General features: G+C 41.4%; 1 protein-coding gene across 46 annotated transcripts in view; it reads left to right on the top strand.

Moving 5' to 3' along the window:
• SORBS1 (sorbin and SH3 domain containing 1) overlaps nt 1-20,187 on the top strand; it is a 582,779-nt gene that overhangs the window by 356,782 nt on the left and 205,810 nt on the right. For 40 of the 46 annotated variants that reach the window (XM_077454318.1, XM_077454305.1, XM_077454299.1 and 37 more), the window contains exon 1: nt 15,020-15,180. The exons of 5 other annotated variants lie outside the window; for them this stretch is intronic. In XM_077454318.1, the coding sequence (XP_077310444.1) occupies nt 15,035-15,180 (146 nt within the window). In that variant the 5' untranslated portion in view covers nt 15,020-15,034. Of the gene's footprint in view, nt 1-15,016; nt 15,181-20,187 lie in introns of those variants that run through there. One more of the 46 variants, XM_077454312.1, reaches the window with a different exon arrangement.

The raw sequence follows: 20,187 nt of genomic DNA, 5'->3' as shown, positions 1-20,187 counted from the left end.
CATTTTACATACACGATACAGTAAATCCTCATTGCTGCTGAAATAAGGAAAACAGGGCCTGTCCCCAGGTTCGACAGGTACATCATTAATCACTATTACATTTTCCCAGGCCCTGGTAAGGGTATGGTCTTTTCTCTGCTCAGTACCAAAATGTTCCTTGTGCACAATAAGGTCAACAAACTCCAATGTAGGCTCGGATTCAGCAGACAGCTGTCCAGCTCTACTGGTGGTGGGGACTTCCTCAGGCTACTCCAGCTCTCCTGCCATAACCGATAGAGGAAAACCCTGGGAGCCCTGAGAAGAGTCCCTGAACCCACATTGTCAGTAGTGGCCAAGAGTTCTGGCTCTGCCACTGAGTCAGGTACTGCGACCGGGTCGGGACGAACCCACAGTTCCCAAAACTTAGGGAAGTCTCTACCAATGATAACCTCGTGCACCAAGTGGGGGACAAGTCCAACCTGATGGGTCACCGTACCTAAGCCAGTTTTAAACTGAACAATAGTTATAGGATACTCCCGGGTATCCCCATGTATACAGATCACAGCAATTTTTTTAGCATGACAATTCACAGGTTCAATCATTTCAGCTGTAAGCAAAGTCACTAGACTTCCAGAGTCCAGCAAGGCTGTAATAGGCTTATCATTAACAGTCATTTGCCACATTGGTTTTCCCATATTTGGAGCTGCAGCGCATGAAACAGCTGCAAACATAGGGAAACCGTGGCTGTGGGTGGAAAGTCTGTGCGGTTGTAGGGGTGGTGACCAGGTTCTCTGCAGCAAAGTACCTGTGAACGAGTTCCACCAGGTTGTCTGCCGATTTGGGGTCTCCTTGACTCACCCACTTCTGCAGGGGAATTGGTAGTGACCTCAGAAAGCGATCCATGACCACACGCTCCTCTATTTGTGGCCCAGACAGGGACTTCGGCTGTAGCCATTTCCTCACCAGGTGAATTAGGTCAAACATCTGCGATCTTGGGGGCTTCTCACCTTGAAAGAACCAGTTGTGGACCCGCTGTGCTCGAACTGCCAAAGTGACACCAAGTCGTGCCAGGATTTCCCGTTTGACCTTTTCATAGTCTCCCGCTTCTGATTCCAAATCATAGTAGGTCTTCTGCGATTCTTCACTGGGTTTTAGGCCAACCTTCCCTCTCAGCGGTCCATTCAAACGTTAGCAGAAAGGCCTCTGGATCATCATCTGCAGTCATCCTAGAAAGAAAGCGACCCACATGGATGACTGAGGGCTTGTCTCCAACATCATCAACTTTAGCAAATGACCACTGTGCAAGCATCTCCACAACCTCAGGCAAGGTTTTCCTATCCGCTTTTGCATCAGTGACTAGCTGTTCAAACAGCCCCTGCGATTGCTCCTGTGCGGTAACAGCTTGCTGTAGTGCAGCACTAATCTGTTGGCACAGCGCCTTGGTTTGCTCCTGTGCGATAGCGTTGGCTTGCTGCTGTGCAGCGTTTGCTTTTTGTGCAGCGTGGAGTGCAGCGTTTATCCAGCTCTAAAAAGCTGATGTTTTTGCTTGCTGATAATAGAAGGTCTTTTATATTAGAAAGATCTCCACCCTCTCATATTTGTGGACAATAGTACATTTGAGGCAACCTGTCAGTGTTTTTTATAGATAGCAGGATCGTGCCAGTCTGTTTGTCTGGTGAGTACAAATTACTATCCTGTCAGCAAGTGTTAATGCCTGTACATCTGATATCCTGCTTTCCTGGCTACTGATAATGAAAAAAGATTTACTGTGTGATCAATTCCTCAAGGCTGTACTGTTACATTTACAGGATTGAGACACAGAGTAATATGTTTTCAACAAGTTTAGTTAGAGAAGGGAGGCTTAGTTATGCTTTCTGTGACGCCAAGGTTTAAAGAAAAACTCTGATGGGTTATGTTAACCTATCAGAGCAAGAGAAGCTGAAAAAGCTGTCCATTTTGTTGACTTTTAAAGATACTGGCACTTCATCAACTGGAACACTTCGATTTAAAGTGGTTTATAAGACTAAATACTTTATTCTCTTCTATGAGAGAGGACATATTATTTTTATTCATTATGGTTACGCAGTGCCAACATACTACACAGAATATTACAGCGTACATAACCTTGTATCAGTGGAGTGCCCAAGTTGAACTCATGGTCTGATATTCCTCAGAAACTAATTATCATACCAGAATATTTTAGGTTGTCAGAGGAAAGACAAATAAACACAGGGACAGTATGCAAACTAAGCAAATAATGGATGATGGACACTGTAAGGTAAGAGCTCTGACCACTTAGACAAGCCTTTCTCAACCAGGGTTCTGTAGAACCCTAGAGTTCCTCTGGAGCTTCCTGGGGGTTTCTTGATTAAAGAACAATTTCTGCCTCAAATAAGTAACCACTGAAATTAATGATCGTTTACCTATCTGCAAGGGAGAATTCATCCCACTTACTATAAGGTTATAATGCGCATTTTTCTGAGTGATCATCATATTAATGTATTATGAGCTGTAGATACAGAAATTATTCCCTGAGACTAGAAAGTTATTTCAAGGGTTCCTCCTCATTAAAAAGGTTGCGAGTGGCTGGCCTACGCCATACTTTGTTGAGTTACCCATCAGCATTAGTTCATGTTCCAGTTTATTGATTATCATTGCAACCTTTGCAAATACTGTAGCAAATGTATATTATTTGTGAACTTCTAGAATGTTTCTGCATATAAATGGTCTTAAAACAGAGGCTGATTTACTAAAATAGTTGAGAATGTTCATATAATAAACTGAGTGAACATTCACTTCAATTAGATAATCAGGTGCAGATAAGAGTAAACTGGAATTGCTTTTCACATAACTGAATAATTGAAGTAAATCCTCACACAATTTATTGTGTGGAACATTTACAAATCATTAATTAATCAGCCTCAAAAGTATCTACGCTTTTTTTTTTTTTTTCACTTTTTTGGCTGCTCGCCAAGCCCTAATGCTGTGAATTCTATACACTACATTGACAATGGTCAGCGAGCTTGACACAACTTTATGCTGTTTGGAATAAATTACTCCATAATGTTTGATTGTAGTGGTGCTCTAGGTTGGAGGTTCTGCATGCACAGTTTATCTTGCTGTAAAAAAAAAATATTTTTAATGGCTCTGCCTATTTTCTTATAATAAAGTATAAAACTCATATTCTTTTTATTTGTGATGGAAATTGGACCTTCTGTTTTAAGAAGCCTTCACACTAGTTTTGTAGAAGCCCCAGCAGACTCCAAAGCTACAGTGCCTTGTGAAAGTATTCGGCCCCTTTGAACTTTTCAACCTTTTGCCACATTTCAGGCTTCAAACATAAAGATTTAAAATTTATATTTTTTGTGAAGAATCACCAACAACTGGGACACAATTGTGAACTGGAACGAAATCTATTGGATTTTTGAAACTTTTTTAACTAATAAAAAAATGAAAAGTGGGGCGTGCAAAATTATTCGGCCCCCTTGCGTTAATACTTTGTAGAGCCACCTTTTGCTGCGATTACAGCTGCAAGTCGCTTGGGGTATGTCTCTATCAGTTTTGCACATCGAGAGACTGAAATTCTTGCCCATTCTTCCTTGCAAAACAGCTCGAGCTCAGTGAGGTTGGATGGAGAGCGTTTGTGAACAGCAGTTTTCAGCTCTTTCCACAGATTCTCGATTGAATTCAGGTCTGGACTTTGACTTGGCCATTCTAACACCTGGATACGTTTATTTGTGAACCATTCCTTTGTAGATTTTGCTGTATGTTTGGGATCATTGTCTTGTTGGAAGATAAATCTCCGTCCCAGTTTCAGATCTTTTGCAGACTCCAACAGATTTTCATCCAGAATGGTCCTGTATTTGGCTGCATCCATCTTCCCCTCAATTTTAACCATCTTCCCTGTCCCAAACCATGATGCTGCCACCACCATGTTTGACAGTGGGGATGGTGTGTTGAGGGTGATGAGCTGTGTGGCTTTTACGCCAAACATCGTTTTGCATTGTGGGCAAAAAGTTTGATTTTGGTTTCATCTGACCAGAACACCTTCTTCCACATGTTTGGTGTGTCTCCCAGGTGGCTTGTGGCAAACTTTAGACGAGTCTTTTTATGGATATCTTTGAGAAATGGCTTTCTTCTTGCCACTCTTCCATAAAGGCCAGATTTGTGCAGTGTATGACTGATTGTTGTCCTATGGACAGACTCTCCCACCTCAGCTGTAGTTCTCTGCAGTTCATCCAGAGTGATCATGGGCCTCTTGGCTGCATCTCTGATCAGTCTTCTCCTTGTCTGAGCTGAAAGTTTAGAGGGACGGCCAGGTCTTGGTAGATTTGCAGTGGTCTGATACTCCTTCCATTTCAAAATGATCGCTTGCACAGTGCTCCTTGGGATGTTTAAAGCTTGGGAAATCTTTTTGTATCCAAATCCGGCTTTAAAGTTCTCCACAACAGTATTACGGACCTGCCGGGTGTGTTCCTTGGTCTTCATGATGCTCTCTGCGCTTTCAACAGAACCCTGAGACTATCACAGAGCAGGTGCATTTATACAGAGACTTGATTACACACAGGTGGATTCTATTTATCACCATCAGTCATTTAGGACAACATTGGATCATTCAGAGATCCTCGCTGAACTTCTGGAGTGAGTTTGCTGCACTGAAAGTAAAGGGGCCGAATAATTTTGCACGCACCACTTTTCAGTTTTTTATTTGCTAAAAAAGTTTAAATTATCCAATAGATTTCATTCCACTTCACAATTGTGTCCCACTTGTTGGTGATTCTTCACAAAAAATTAAAATTTTATATCTTTATGTTTGAAGCCTGAAATGTGGCAAAAGGATGAAAAGTTCAAGGGGGCCGAATACTTTCGCAAGGCACTGTACCACCAAGGCACACTCAATAGTATTCCCCTTCATTCCTCCCCTGGCTGCCGTATTAGAGTTTATGTAGGGATGTGAAGGAGGGCATGAATGAGTTGGTCCAGCACATAATAGGAACTTTTTTTTAGTTTTTTTTTAAATAGAGTAGGGAAGGGTTAGACCCTCTAACATTTTTATTGTGGTTTTAAGTATTGTTTTAAGTTTGTTCTCAGAACAAAAAGTAAGGAGAAATCGAATTCTAATAGGGACATTTGTCCAAGAGGGGAATTCCCCAGTTTTATCTCTGGAACAGGAAGTAAAAGGAAATTACCCCAATGGTACATAGACAGCAAAAAATACAATAAATAACCTGGCCGTAATTCCAATCCGTCCCTACTCTATTAAGAACTAAAAAAATAAAATAAAGTTTCGGCTACAGATACGCTTTGATTGGACACTCCAGAATAGGTGCGGACTAAGATACCATAGGAGGAAGGGGTCTGTGCTTGGAAATCAATTCTTACTGAAGATGTTAAAATTTGTTAGCAAGTCAAAAGTGAATAAAACAAATCATTTATTGAAAGGAGAAAAACTGCAAGTAGGCATTTAAAATACTAGATTTATCTGTGATTTTATTTACAGTTTTTTTTTAATTTGGTGACTGAGTCTGTATAAGCCCAGCTTGCCATAGCATGTCTGGTAAACTTTCTCCATCAGATAAATAAGACATCCTCCTAAGCTAAACACATAGTAAAGTATTTTCAATAAAGATTGTGAATTTAGATGGTAACTTTGTGTTTGAATTCACATAGAATTACCCACGTGGGTTAGTGCAATCTCCTCATAAATAGCAATTTAAGCTCCCGTTGACAATTTTCTGTTCTGCAACACATTGAAATCAGTTTGCAGTTCAAATAAATGGTTAATAATTTAAATTCACTGAGATTGCAAAGAATTGTGGTAGGTAGAAAGTTGTCCATTTGGCATGACCTGCTATTGGTTTTCTCCACTACTGGACTTGAATCTAAATCTCCAGATTAAAGGTAGGGACAACATTCTTAAACTAGTTTTAAGACTTCTAAGGCTTTTTAATAGGTAATGTCATATTCATGCTTCGTTCCAGAAGCTGACCATACAGCTGTTTTAAGCATTTAACAGGTTGGTTTTCATGTAAATATTACGAGTGCTGAGGTTGAATCCTTTCTGGCTGACGGTCCTCCCAGACTTGGAGGCGATCCGGCGTGAATGGGACTATTTCTTCCGGACTAATGTGGGCACTGCTTCGTTTGGCCTGGTGTGGGAGGCTTTTAAATTACACGCACGCGTGTTGATGTCAACTCATATTAATCGGCACAAACGCTCCTCGCGGCTCGCCTTACAGCAGGCCGAGGGGGTGCTAGCTGAGTTGGAAAGGGAATTTCTAGCGCATCCCACTCCTTCTAACGCTGCTGGGGTGAAAATGCAGTCCAGGCTTGTTGATCACCTGCATCTTGACAAAGCAGAGCGACAAGTTTTTTATTGCAAGCAAAAGGGTTACGAATATGGGGAGAGGGCTGGAAAGCTGCTTGCCTATATGGCTCACCTGGACCATAGTCCTCCGGTAGTGGTCCAACTTCGGTCTGAGACTGGAGTCGCGCTGTCGGATCCAACGGAGGTAGCCCATGAATTCCGCCGGTTTTACACGGATCTATACACATCTGGGGCTGCTGGCTCCTTGGATGGACTGCGTGCTCTACTCCAGACTGTGAATTTTCCGGTCCTCACGGACTCCCAGGTGGAGCTCCTGGAGGCCCCCATAACTGAAGACTGTATTGCAGAGGCCATCGCATGTCTACCACCGTCTAAAGCTCCTGGCTCAGACGGTCTTCCACGGGAGTTTTATACTCAATTTCAAGAGGTCCTTCTTCCCAAGCTTCACTTGCTCTACACGCACATATTTGACTCCGGTGTACTTCCCAGGTCCATGAATGAAGCTTTGTTAGTGTTGATCCCTAAACCAGGTAAAGACCCCCTTTGTCCTGAGTCCTATCGCCCCATATCACTTCTGCAGCTGGATATAAAAATCCTGGCTAAGATCCTCGCCCTTAGACTTAATAAGGTTATTCTACACCTCATACATACAGACCAGACAGGTTTTATGCCCAGAAAGAACACAGCTTTTAACCTTAGGAGACTGTTCATGAACCTACAGGCCCCCCATGACAATGTCGGTTCCAGGGTGGTGGTTAGTTTGGATGCTGCTAAAGCATTTGATTCGGTGGAGTGGGGGTACCTGTGGGAATGCCTCCATAAGTTTGGATTTGGCCCTAGATTCATACGGTGGGTTCAGCTTCTCTATCAGGCCCCCACTGCCCGTATCCTGGTTAACGGCCGGATGTCCAGCCCTTTCTCCCTGTCGCGAGGCACGCGTCAGGGATGCCCCTTTTCGCCCATGCTGTACGCGTTGGCGGTGGAGCCCCTGGCTATTGCCCTTAGAGCGCACCCGGACATCCGCGGCCTTCGGTTAGGCCAGGTGTCCGAGGTTGTAAGTCTCTACGCGGACGATATGCTACTGTACCTGGAGGACGCTGGCCCCTCGCTGACGGCGGCGCTGGAGGTGATTCAGCGCTTTGGGGTGTTCTCTGGATTACGCATAAATTGGTCCAAATCCCAAATTCTCCCCATAGATGTCTCCGTCCCCACGGAGATGCAGGCCCTACAGCCTCTTATGTGCACGGACAGGATTAAATACCTGGGAGTGTACTGCTCTCGCTCCCCGGCGGACTATGTTGGCCTTAACCTTGCACCTATTTTTTCTCTGTTGAAACAGAAGACCCAGGTGTGGTCCAGACTCCCTCTTGGGGTCATGGGCCGCTTGGGTCTTATTAAAATGATTCTTCTCCCTAAATTATTGTATCTGTTTTGGCATGCCCCGCTTCAGGTGCCATCCCACCTGTTCCGTGACATGGAATCGATCCTTAATTCGTTTGTTTGGGGCTCTTCCAGGCACAAGTTGGCCTGGCAGACCCTCAAATGTCCGGTCCGCCTTGGGGGTGTTGCGCTTCCTGACTTGGAAGCGTACTACCTGGCCTCCCAGCTTTCCCACTTTTATTATCTCAACACGTACGATAAAATGCGGTACTCGTATCTGGTGTGCACCTCGGCGACAGACGTGATCGCGCATCCCTTCCGAATTGTTTTTTGTAAACACAGAAATGTCCATCGCTCGGGGCCTGGACGCGGCATGCTCACACACCACTGTCGGGTTTGGCAGTTGGCGATGTCCAGATCTGAGGCTCCTTCCCTACATACACACACGCCCCTTTGGGATAACCTTGAACTGCCTGAGCTGCTGCAAGTACCGGATTATAGTGTAGATATAAGTGTGGATCTGCAGAGGTATTGTATATCTATCCCAACTTTTTACTAACCGGGGCGTCAAGACGTTCCAGGCCCTTAAGGAGGAATTTGGCCTCCCTAATCATCTATTTTTTCGATACCTGCAAGTACGTCACACCCTACAGACGCAATTTGGGAATGCACCCCCTGCTCTCGCGGACCTCCCACTGGCAAAGTTGCTTTTCGGTGAGGATCCCCGAAAACTTATCTCCACCTTGTACACATACCTACTCACTCCCCGGGCTACAACTCATGCGTATACTCTTAAAGCTAGGTGGGAGACTGACATTGGGCGGGTGGAGGATGATCACTGGGAGGAGATGCTGGCGGTGTCGACGGAGGTATCCCCTAAATTGTCTGACAGACTGACCCATCTTTACATATTGCACCGTTCCTATCTGACTCCCAACCGCCTTGCCAAATATAAGCCTGACCTTGATCCTACATGCCCCAGATGTGGCGACAGAAATAGCACGTTCTTCCACCTTATATGGACCTGCCCCCCCGTTCACAGGTACTGGGCACAGGTTATACAATTTCTACATGATCATATGGGTTCTCCTCTTACGCTCTGCCCACGCCAGTGTTTACCTGGACTCCTCCCCCTTCAGGAGGAAAGTAAATACTTACATACCTTCTTACAGGAGACTCTTTTTACTGCTAGGATGCAGATAGCACAAATGTGGCTTAGGCCGGATCCTCCTACGTTCCAGCAGTGGAAGGGGGCTGTTAACCGCACCCTGCCTTTCAAAAAAATTATATACTCCAACAGAGGGTGCCCGCTAAAATTCAACAAAATATGGGATAGGTGGTTGGAGAGCGCAGACAGCTGCGAGGACTAGCCCTTTGGGATCACTCTGGATGATGAGATCGCTACCTCTTCCTTGGGCATACCTGGGCGATTTATTTACTGTATCTATGTGTGTGCTGCTGATGGACATGGTACTGTGTATATTGCGATTCTATTATGCTGTGTCAGATATGGAATATATCCTAATTTTTCTGTTGTTTGGTGCCTGTTGCACCGTTTTTGGTTTGACTACTCCTATGTAATATTTTTTTTTTTTTGCATATGTTCAATAAACCTTTTCTTGGTTAAAAAAAATATTACGAGTGCTTGACTGTTTTCTCCTGTGTATTGACTTTTTCTGCTTTAAAATGTAGACTACATGGAATCTCAAAAGACCATTTGTGGTTGATGGTGTCTTTTGAGGTGTGCACAAGTATTTTAATACTAGCCGTTTAATTCGGCTTTTGTTGAACTATCTATACCAAGATGGAAAATCATGCTTGTAGTATTCTTTTTGGGTACAAATTGACCCTTTTAGTGACATACATTTTTGCATACTAGGTTGGTATCACATACTAAAGGTTCACTTGGCAGCAGAAAAAAAAAATATTATTCAAAAGCATTGCCTTCTAGTATTTAGCTTTTGATCTCCTTTCATTTTGGCTCTTGGAGTATACAAAGAGAGAAGAAACTGAACTTACCAGTAGGTATTTATAAACAATATTGGAAAACAATTGCCCTAAGCACAATACCTTGCTTTGATGCAAAGTTTCTACAGTGATTAAAAGGTACCTAGCGCCCATTTTTGAGGTTTTACACAAACCTTGCCTGCTAGGTTCCCATCCCCATATATTATGTCTCTCACCTCAGTGTTGGCCACGAGACTGAGCACTTAGGTAAATCAATTTAATGAAATCTTAAATTCCACTGACTCCTCCTAAACAATAGGTTCTAGAGTCTGATGCCCCCCCCCCCCCCCCCTCATCCGCCCTTGTACTCTTCTCTCTTTTACTCCTTCCTTATGTATTATTCCATATCACTTTTTGCTTCTTCACTGTTCATTTGATAGCCTTAACTGTAACAGAGAAAGTTGTGCCACCCTTATGCAGAAACAATTCATAAAACAGTTTATATATCTATATTTCATCTGTGTACCTGGGTTTTTGACCAAGGTTTATCTTTATCTTCTAATATTGTTTTATGTCTGTTTACATCTTGAAATAATAATGTTGGTTGGTATGAATATCTGCATACCCTTGCAGTTTGTGTTGGGCTTTGGTATTAGCAGGTCTGCAATAGTTCTTTAGTCTCTTGTAGATCCTTGAGTGTTTTGTAGAAGCCAGCGATGCTTACCTGGGACCTTTGCTGCTTTAAAGGGGAATTTTAATTTACTTGTAAATATATCCAGTGCGCTTTTAAAAGGTAAAGGTGCCCATTTTTGCAGGATTTAGGTTTTCATACTACCACTTGGCCTAACTGAGGTCCCTTTGTGTACTTTTGATGTTGCTGGGCAGGATATTGAACCCAGGACACAACCCAGGACACCTTAATTGCCAGTTTCTCAAAGACTTTCAAAACCCAACTCCCTGTCAAAGTTACTACAGTACAAAAACATACTGCTAGTTACTGTTCTGTGACTATCACAAACCATTGATTTCTCAGTAGTAGTGACTTGTATAGCTTTGCAACAACATCAGACTTATGATTGCTACAAAAAAGACAGGGCAGATATGGACAATAACAGCAAAGGATGGATCCAAAGCTGTGTGTAAGGGCTGATATAACTGAACGCATTTCTCATTCTAAATTTAAGCTAGTATTATAGTATTATTTTTTTAATGGAATGGCTGCTGTGAAAGCCCATCTATTATATCTCTGATAGTATGGCCTGAAAGGCCACTACTAGGCATTTTTTAGCGCAGATATTACATGTAGATTAGGTGCCTCATAAATGTGGGGAAAAATTATAGGAATGAAGAAAATGTGTGAACTACTTCCAGAACCGTCCTACAATCCATTGACACATTGTACCGTAGAGTTGTTAAATGTTGCGGTTTTAAAATCATTGGTGGATTAGAGAAAGAATACATTTATTATAAAGTTGTGTTAATGTCTTAGTAAGGAATGAACAGAATTTCCTGTCATGCCTGGCATCACTGTTCACCTTCATTATAATTGTTTGGTTATATGCCACCACTGTTTTCCTTACATTTAAGCTCATAAGGACATCTGAAAATTTGCAGCTGTACAAACTTGTCATTTCCTGCCGGTAAATGTAAAGTATCTAGAATTTCTGCTGATAGCTTAGTGCTACCTTTTATGTGCTGTGCTGAAGGAATTAAAAAGATTGTTTGGTAAGCCTGCTTTAGTTTTTGGAATGACTGAGGCTAGGGACTGGTCAAAAAGTATCTGGTGTACAACAGAAGACACAGCAAAAGTAGTAGGTCGTTTTTATTAAGTTGGAAATGGCACACGGTCTTCATCGCCCGTTGTTTTATTTGTGTATATTCTGCATTATTAGTTGAGTGGTTTTGTTTTTTGTTCTTTCCTTTCTGTCCTATAATACATTGCTGAATTCCTTGAATGGTAAATAATTTGTTAAAAAAAAGAAATAGCGCAGAGAAGGATTTTAATAATAGGTCTACATAGTCATGACTACTGTGTGGATAGCACGTTGTTCCTTGCATCTTGTGTGAACTATATAAGTGTAAGCTCCATGTACTGAAATATGTAAGCCTGCATTGATAAAACATGAAATGTAATAAGATAAAACAGCAGCATACTGTCCCTTGGAAATTTTGCCTTCCTAGGCACAGACTTATGATGAGCTAGAACTAACAAAACTAGCTTACTCTTGGCTATATGTATGGTATGTATAATGGGAGAATTCAATAAAGCTGCAGAAATCAAGGTAATTCCAAAATGTGCATTTTTAAAATTGTGACGCAATTCCTTTGCCAAATTCAAAATAAAATACTTTTCGTATCGTATAAAAATGTAGCCAATTAAGACCAACTCTTTTGATGTGCAGAGAGACCATGATGCAGACAGATTTTATGAAAGTATGCCATGTGCATTCTGAAAGTGGCGCAGCATGAGCCAAATTCTAGACAGGTACATGAATTTGGCATATGCTGCTGCCACTTTTAGAATGCACGTGCAAAATATGTCTGCACTAGTCTTTATGAATGCAGAGAATGTGTTTTTAGTACACAACACCATAATCTAGCTATCTAAATAATAGTGTTGGTGGATAGTGGCAAACAAAGTAAAAGACAATGATGTGACACTCAGACTAACTTCCTCTGTGTTGAGAAAAAAAATGGTCATTCACCAACAGGTCTACCACCTCTGGCTTTTTGGAGAAACTGTAAATCCCAGTACTCTCCAGTCAGAAAACAGGGTATAATTCCTTCACTCCAGAAAAGGTGCTAAGACACTTGACTTTTTTTTCTCCAGAATAACAAAAAGGCACTCCTAACAACTGTTTCACATGGGACACCACGCTTTGTCTAGCTAGTTTGGTACCTGGGAGTACCTCAGCACCTTTTCCTAAGAGTCAGTGAATAGAGGATCCTGTGTTAACCATACAAAACAACTGCCACTGCAGTAAAACATTTCTACACTTAAAAACTACATTGAGCTGTAGTTGGACAGTCATGCTCTGGCTTGTTATGAGATGTCTCATTAAGCAGCTTCTAGTTAGAGAGGGTAATGAGTCTTTTTGCTCATCAACCGCTGCTTTTGCTTTCATATTCTTAATAGTGCTGATTAAGAAGGAGCAGTAATTGGCCCTCTCTCTACTCATTATGTTAGGATTTAGTTGTATCCTTTGGCTTCTTAGCTAGCTATACAGAGACTAGAGATTAGAAATAACTCATGGAAACAGATCTGAATGCCTCTTGACGAGGGTTTTATTCACATTTTTCCTAAAACATTATGCACTCCATTGTTGTGTGCCCACAAATCTGAACTATTTCAATAACATCTTGTTCACAAATCCCACTTGATCTTTTTTAATGGGACACTAATCTCATTACACGTGGTGCTAAAGTTATTTATACTTTCAGGATGGCATATGGCTCTGTAACATCTAAATGTGCTAATTTTTATCACTTGGAGACAGCCTGGTCTGTCATAAGCTTGTTTACAAACCAAGGACATGCCGTTCAAAAGGCGTGAGAGGATCTCAGACATTCCTCACCTAGATCTGTTTCTAAATAGCCCCAGTGATCAAGCACATTTAGGAAATGCCTCAAGACAAAGTTATGTCCATAATAAATAACCAGATATCTTGTGTAAAAGTAGCTATACCTGGGCACATTGGACCACCCAAGACTTTTTTTTTCAAGGTGCCTATAGACTGGAAATGGTGATTTGACATGCAGGTGCTGGCTAATCTGTTGGGGCAAACCAGTAAAGATTTTCTGGGAAAATCCAAGCTGGCAGTTTTCTAGAGGATGTCTGGAGCAACTACAGAGCATAGATTCAGTATGTCTTATAGCCAAGCCATTAACTTCCCAGATCTGATGATCATTATATTGTGCACATGGGCACATTTGTTTCGCTGTGAGTGTTCAGATCTAAAGAAAGAACTGGCCACCTTGGATGATATATAATGTCTCTATTTGGATGTGGGTAGTATGGCAGGTGTTAATCACCTTATCAATCTGTGGACAAGGACACAATTGTACAAGAGCCACATATTTGCACCAATATTGCCCTGCAATGATCACACCTTGAATCCTGTTTGCAGGGCTCACTGTTGGCAGAATAGGTCTAATGCCGCGTACACACAATCAAACAATCCAGTGGAAAACAATCCCCCCGTGTGCGGACTAAAAGTAGTTTTGCACCAAAATATGTCCACCAGACTTGCAGTCCGGTGGACAATACGGCCGTGTGTGTGCTAGTCCGCCGTACTTTTGAAATTAACAGACTTTTCCCGCACGAGGAAAAGTCCGTTCATTTTGAGCGCGGCTCCAAGTAGCCGGGACTAGCGAAGGAAGCGTCACTGGCCCCGTCACCTTGTATGCAGTTAAAGGGGAAGCCCTACGCCAAAAAAACGTCATGGGGGTCCCCCCCCCCAGGTCCATATCAGACCCTTATCCGAGCACGCAATCCGGCCAGTCAGGAAAGGGGGTGGGGATGAGCGAGAAATGTAGAATTTGGGGAAATGCATTACCCCGAAAAACAGTGTCAAAGGGCTAGGTCTGGAGGACAATAGTCCCTCCTTCAGGTAGGAATCCCTTTTTTCTTTGGCAATTTACAGCTAATTGCAAGGTTTGTGAATAGAATTACAAATCATTTATGTACCAAATTATCAAACTGCATGGAGTACGATTCTGTAGCTAGCGTCTTCCTTTTAAAAAAAAGACAATTATTTAAAATCTGAGTCTCAAATTGCTGAAATCCCTGACAGAGACAGTCATTGACTGCAATTAATTCTTTCTTAGCAACGAAAACACTGAGTGTGATCCTGTGTCTGCTACAAAAACGCTTGTGTGTTCTACCTAGAAGGTTGATGAAAACAGATCTGTTGTAATGGAAACGATTGTCGGTTGCAAATGTTTATTGGATTCAAAATAAGTTTGAAATGCGGATAGTCAGACGACAGTTTAAATTGTAAACGCCTTGGGTTCATGCTTACACTTTTGGAACGTGTACTACTGTTGGTGTCAATATCCAGATCACTTGCCAGCTATTTTGGAATCTGTCCATTGAAACCCGAGATTTGTATGTTGATCTCCTACTTGCTAATGAAAATATTCCTTTGACGCTGTCAATGGGTCTTTTCTTCTGTTTACTTTGTTCTGTTAATCTGTATCTATCTTGCGGACACTTCTCATATTCTAGATACTGGGCCATCGGCTGCATTAGAGCAAAGCATCCTACACATGTTGCTTTAATGTCTGGTCGATGTCAAAGTCACAACAATGTCAGGCTGCTAAAAGCCGTGGTTGATTATGAAGGAGCCAGTGACAGGATGACATCACCAAGAAATGAATCTAATTTAGGTAGGGACGCGTATGACTGGGGCGGGGGCATTTAAATGTACAGTAGAGACAATTTTCTCTGAATCACTGGTCTTTTGTGAGCCACTGGTTTACACTCTCGTGCTCACAGGAATTATGCGAGAACAGCAAATCACATATGAAAAAAGGAACCATGAAAGGTAAGATGCCAAATAGATGGGATATGTAATACAACCTATCACGTCCCTGATTGATTGTGGTAGTTCCTACAGACAATGATGCAATTTGAATTATGTCTTAGTGCCAAGTATTTTTGTCATTTCTCATCCTGGTTTATTGTTAACTGAATAGATAACTGACTTTTACAAAAGATGATCGCACTTCTTTGTTTTGCGTGTGTGTTTTAAAAAAAATTTAATAAAAACATCTGATCATCATTATAGGGAATAGTGCCTTAAAAGTCTGATGCTTTTGCTGCGAGAATTCAAAGTTTTTTCAGTTTCTGGGTTGTTTATCATAAATTATTTTCTTCTATAGTTTATAGAACTATAATGTTTCTATGTTTATGGATTTTCAACATTTTTAAAGGTGTCCATCCACATGTACAGAGAAGTCCAATGTTAATCAAATCCATATCATGCTGAAACGCCTAACAAGGCCTACAATCAACGTAACAATATCTTTGTTTTAACATACTGTATGTAAGATGAACTAGAAGTAACATTCCTAGGGATGTTTCATCCCAGGATTTAGGGATTAGCGGATGAAACAATTTAGAAGATAAAATGGCTGCAATGGTGGGTATCTAGGGGCTTAGGAGGACATTGAGCAGGAGAAACCAGCGAGAGAAGGTGATAAGGAAAATAAGGGAGGTGGGAAGAGTTTAAAGGAGGGGAGTAACCAGTGGATTATCATAAGCCCTTTTCTTAAATGTTGAGTGCTGATGCTGAGTGTAGAAACTACTGATAAAGAAAATATAGAACCTTTTCTAGAATGTTAAGGATTAAAACATGGACTCGGCAAAATTCCCCAGACCTGAGTCTTCTGACTGACGCTTACTATTTAGTACCAGATTATTTCAGCAAGTAAGTCTACTGTGAACTAACCCATAGTTTAAGTTGTCTTAAGCCTTGATGTTGGGGCTATTGGGACTCATTGTGAGCATAGCAAAACCCCTAATTACAAGAAGTGGGATACCAGCGTTGACAGCTCTATTTACTGCTTTAAACTTAGACAATATTCAGGTAAACTATAAAGCTAGTTTGCTTGTTGAAATAGGCGCACATGAGATCACCAGATTGCTGACAGAAGGGAGCAGAGTGGGCAGTTACCACTACAGCAATGCTTCCCATTTGCATCTTGGGGGTCAAATATTATTAGTATTATTATTTATCTATTTTTTATTGACGTAACATTTTGGGCATTTTCCTGTGCCCACTGAACCGAAGGTGGCGCATATAGCCTGCCATACAAGTGATTGACTGTACATGGCCATACTCTTGTAAAAACCAGTGCTTCTGTGCATCTCCGTTGATCTGTGCATGTGTGTAAGTTACATTTTCCGAACACGAGACTTCTGCATTTTGGCATATTTTTTCATTCTGTAGAATGTTTATATGTATTGAATAATGTCTGTAAAAAACAATTGTCACCTCTAGATACCCATACACGTGTCCTTTCAGTTCTTTGTTGACAATGGACTTATCCATCCAGCTTAATATATACACTATTGTTTAGAGCTTACTGCATGGCTACAGACTGGGAACCAAAGCACAGAGCTTACCAATGCATCACAGCGGAGAACATTGCTGATTAATCTGACTTTTCACATGACTTTGTTTTCCATTGATATGAATGTACCTTTTGCGTACTAATGCATTTGCCAGTGTATAGGAAAGTATACTTTAATGTATTCAAAGTATACAACAGAAAATTACATATTCAGTGTGGTGTTCCAAAATGGTTCTGCCCCTAACATTTAACAAAGATGATACCTGTCAATGAAAAGCGCATTGACCATTGGCTGTGAATAGCCATGCTGCATTGTTTGAGTGTGGTTTCATGTTATTAAATATCATAGAGCTCATTCATAACCTTTGAAGTCCTTATTAATAAATATAGAGACAAATGTAAGTCAGCATACTGTATGACATATGCAAATTTTGATGTTGCATATTTAAATCAACACTGTAGGCAATCCACTAAATACACAGTAAAAATACACATGTGAAACTCGTTTCTGAAGGATGCATAGTTTTTTTTTTTTTTTTTTCCCATAAAATTTTTTTATTAGCAATAATAGAAAAAGAGAACAGATATAGCAGTGAAAAGTGTAAGTTGAATGAACCGAAAACGTGCGCAGTCGCGCTCTAATACAGAAAACATCTGCGGGAGCGCCCTCTGAGACCCCGTGAGGGGTATTCCCAAGGTACCTGATAATAATGGCTGGATTAGTCTATCAAGGAGGGATTGGGTAAACCAACTTAATCAGCTATTGGGACAAGGAGGAATGTTAGGGTTCATCAAGGAGGAATATCTGTCCGTGGATCGAAAGTGGGTCCAACAGGCCCACGTCTGAGCAAATTTGGATGGTGAATCTCGTGCTATGTAGATCAACTCTTCCATTTCGGCTATCCTTCCCACGCGTGTAAGCCATTCAGACACCGTCGGGGCATGAGACGTGCCCCAGTGTGTTGAGATACATAGTTTGGCTCCATTTATCATATGGATCCCCAGGGATCTTTTGTAAGCATAGTTCTATATGACACTTTTTTTATTTTTTTATTTTACTACACAGCACAGTCGGGAATGACACCACTTTCTGTGTTAGAATTAAGGAAAACAGAGGTGTCATTTACCTGACTGAAACCTGGTTATTGGACAATGGAGGAAAGTAGCATTACACGGATTGGTCTAAAGCCTCGTACACACGATTGGACTTTAAACAAACTTTTCCGTGGATTTCTGTCCAAAGGGCATTGGCCGTGAACTTGTATTGCATACATGGGGCAGGACTTTTTCAGCCAACTTTCGCCAAATCACATGGTTTTTCTGCTCTTTACCGCCACCCTTTGGTCAATTTCTGTATTGTTGTCTGATCTTTTGCATTGGTTCTAAGCATGCATGTTTGTACTGTGGACTTAAGTCCGATGGATTTCTGTACACACGATCGGACTTTGCTCCATCTGACTTTTGTTGCCGAAAAGTTTGTTTGCAGAGCGAACTTTTGTCAGATGAAAGCCTAAAAAGTTTGTCAGATGGAGCGTACACACGGTGGAATGTTGCCTTAAAACGGCTAATTTGCTTGTTTGTTGTAAAAAAGTCTGATTGTGTGTATGGGCCTTAACTCTGCTCTCAATTTATGTCTGCACATGTGAATACAGTAGAACAGGATTGGCTTCTAGTACTGCCCCTTCTTCAACCAGTGTGAGTACTGCTATGGAGGATATGGCAGCAAAAGACACATTTTGGTACTTCTAGTAGTTGTATGTAAACATACATTTAATTATGCTTAAAGAAATACACCACTGCATTAAATTGTATTTTATTATATCTGCCTGGAGCCCAGCTTTAACCTGCTGTGGATTGAAGACCAGAGATCAATTTTAAATATAAATAGTCAGTGCCAAATATAAAAGCTCTATTTGATTTAATGTGTGACTTGTGTTTTGTTTCTACATGTGATTGCAGATGTAACTGCTGACAGCAGCTTTATTAATGTCCATAAAGAGGTAATAGTTCCTTGCAGTTGCCATAAATAAAAAGTTGGCTATAAATGTTTGCTCATCATATGGAAATGTTAATTATGATTTATACATAGAGTCCATTCAAAGTATTGATTCTATTGAGTCATTCCTTTTCATTATAACTTCTGCCTTTACAGCAATAATCCCATGTTCATAGTGCATTAGAAAAAAAGATAGAGCTCTTTGATGCTTATAGGAGAGGTTTTATTGTATATATTATTCCCTTATAATTGTGCTGCTTTCCAGGGGAGGCTTGCTGTTCACTGGTCTAAATCAGGCACACGATTAGAAGTTATTGAATATTTAGGAACATTTTTCTTTCCAGACACTTCAATATGGCTTAAATCTGCTTTTAGCCAGTGTACCTGCTGATCAGTAATGTGGTAAAAACTGAAAGGACTAATGGTGATATTTATTACACAGGGAATCTTCTAGAAACCAAAAGAATTTAAAATTGTTCCTCGTAGCAAACAAATAAATGTTAAAGGTGTTGTAAAGGCAGAAGGTTTTTTATCTTGATGAATTCTATGTATGAAGATAAAAAGCCTTCTGTGTGCAGCAGCCCCCCCCCCCCCCCGTTGCTTACCCGAGGGTCCTCTCTCTCTGTCGAGTGATGTCCACGAGTGTCTCAGCCATCCGAGATTCACATTCCTGATTGGCAGAGACACAGCAGTGATGCCATTGGCTCCCACTGCTGTCAATCAAAGTCAACTAGCCAATCAAGGGAGAGAGGGGGCCGGGATATCTAAATGGACACAGGGAGCTGTGACTCGGTTCAGGTTCCCCTAAAGCAAGCTGCTTGCTGTGGGGGCATTCATTAGGAGGGAGGGGCCAGGAGCACAGAAGAGGGATCCAAAAAGAGGAGGATCCAGGATGCTCTGTGCAAATCCAGTGCAACAGAGCAGGTAAGTATAACATGTTTATTATTTTGATAGGAAAAAAAATTGACTTTACAATCTGGACTGGACTGAGAATCAGACAGTTTGGAGGCTCTGGGTCTCTATAAACCTTGTTGTGATATGTCCTCTGTGTCATTGTGTCCCCCACTGTGTAGGGATTATTTGTGAAACACTAATAAAATAATTTTACAATCTCCTAAATCCATCATGGGTGGGTTCATTGAAACTGAGAGCTCTTTCGGTGTCTTCTGACCCGATCTGTGGTGTATAGTAGTAGGACAGTGTTGTGCCATGTTGGCCATTAACCAGCACACAGTGTTTGGATTTTCAATGATACCTTTTGTTGTCTGATATATTTAAAGATGTAAATCTCCAAAACCTGATCGGTTTCTTATAAGTGGTATATAAATAACAGGCCTGGACTGATATTCCGATACATCTGGCCTTTACAAAGGAGCCGGGATTGCTTCTGTTATTTAAAGATACATTTGTTCAGAGAAGGGAAGTTCTGCAGGTATGAATTGAAAGTACCCTACTTGCACATACCATCAGCAGCCTTCCA

Source organism: Lithobates pipiens, unplaced genomic scaffold, assembly GCF_037356315.1.
Source record: "Lithobates pipiens isolate NorthernLeopardFrog02 unplaced genomic scaffold, aLitPip1_a1.2 Scaffold_25, whole genome shotgun sequence".
NCBI classification, from domain to species: Eukaryota; Metazoa; Chordata; class Amphibia; order Anura; family Ranidae; genus Lithobates; species Lithobates pipiens.
The sequence above is the reverse complement of the archived record's forward strand: the minus strand, read 5'-3'. Positions and strand labels throughout refer to the sequence as shown.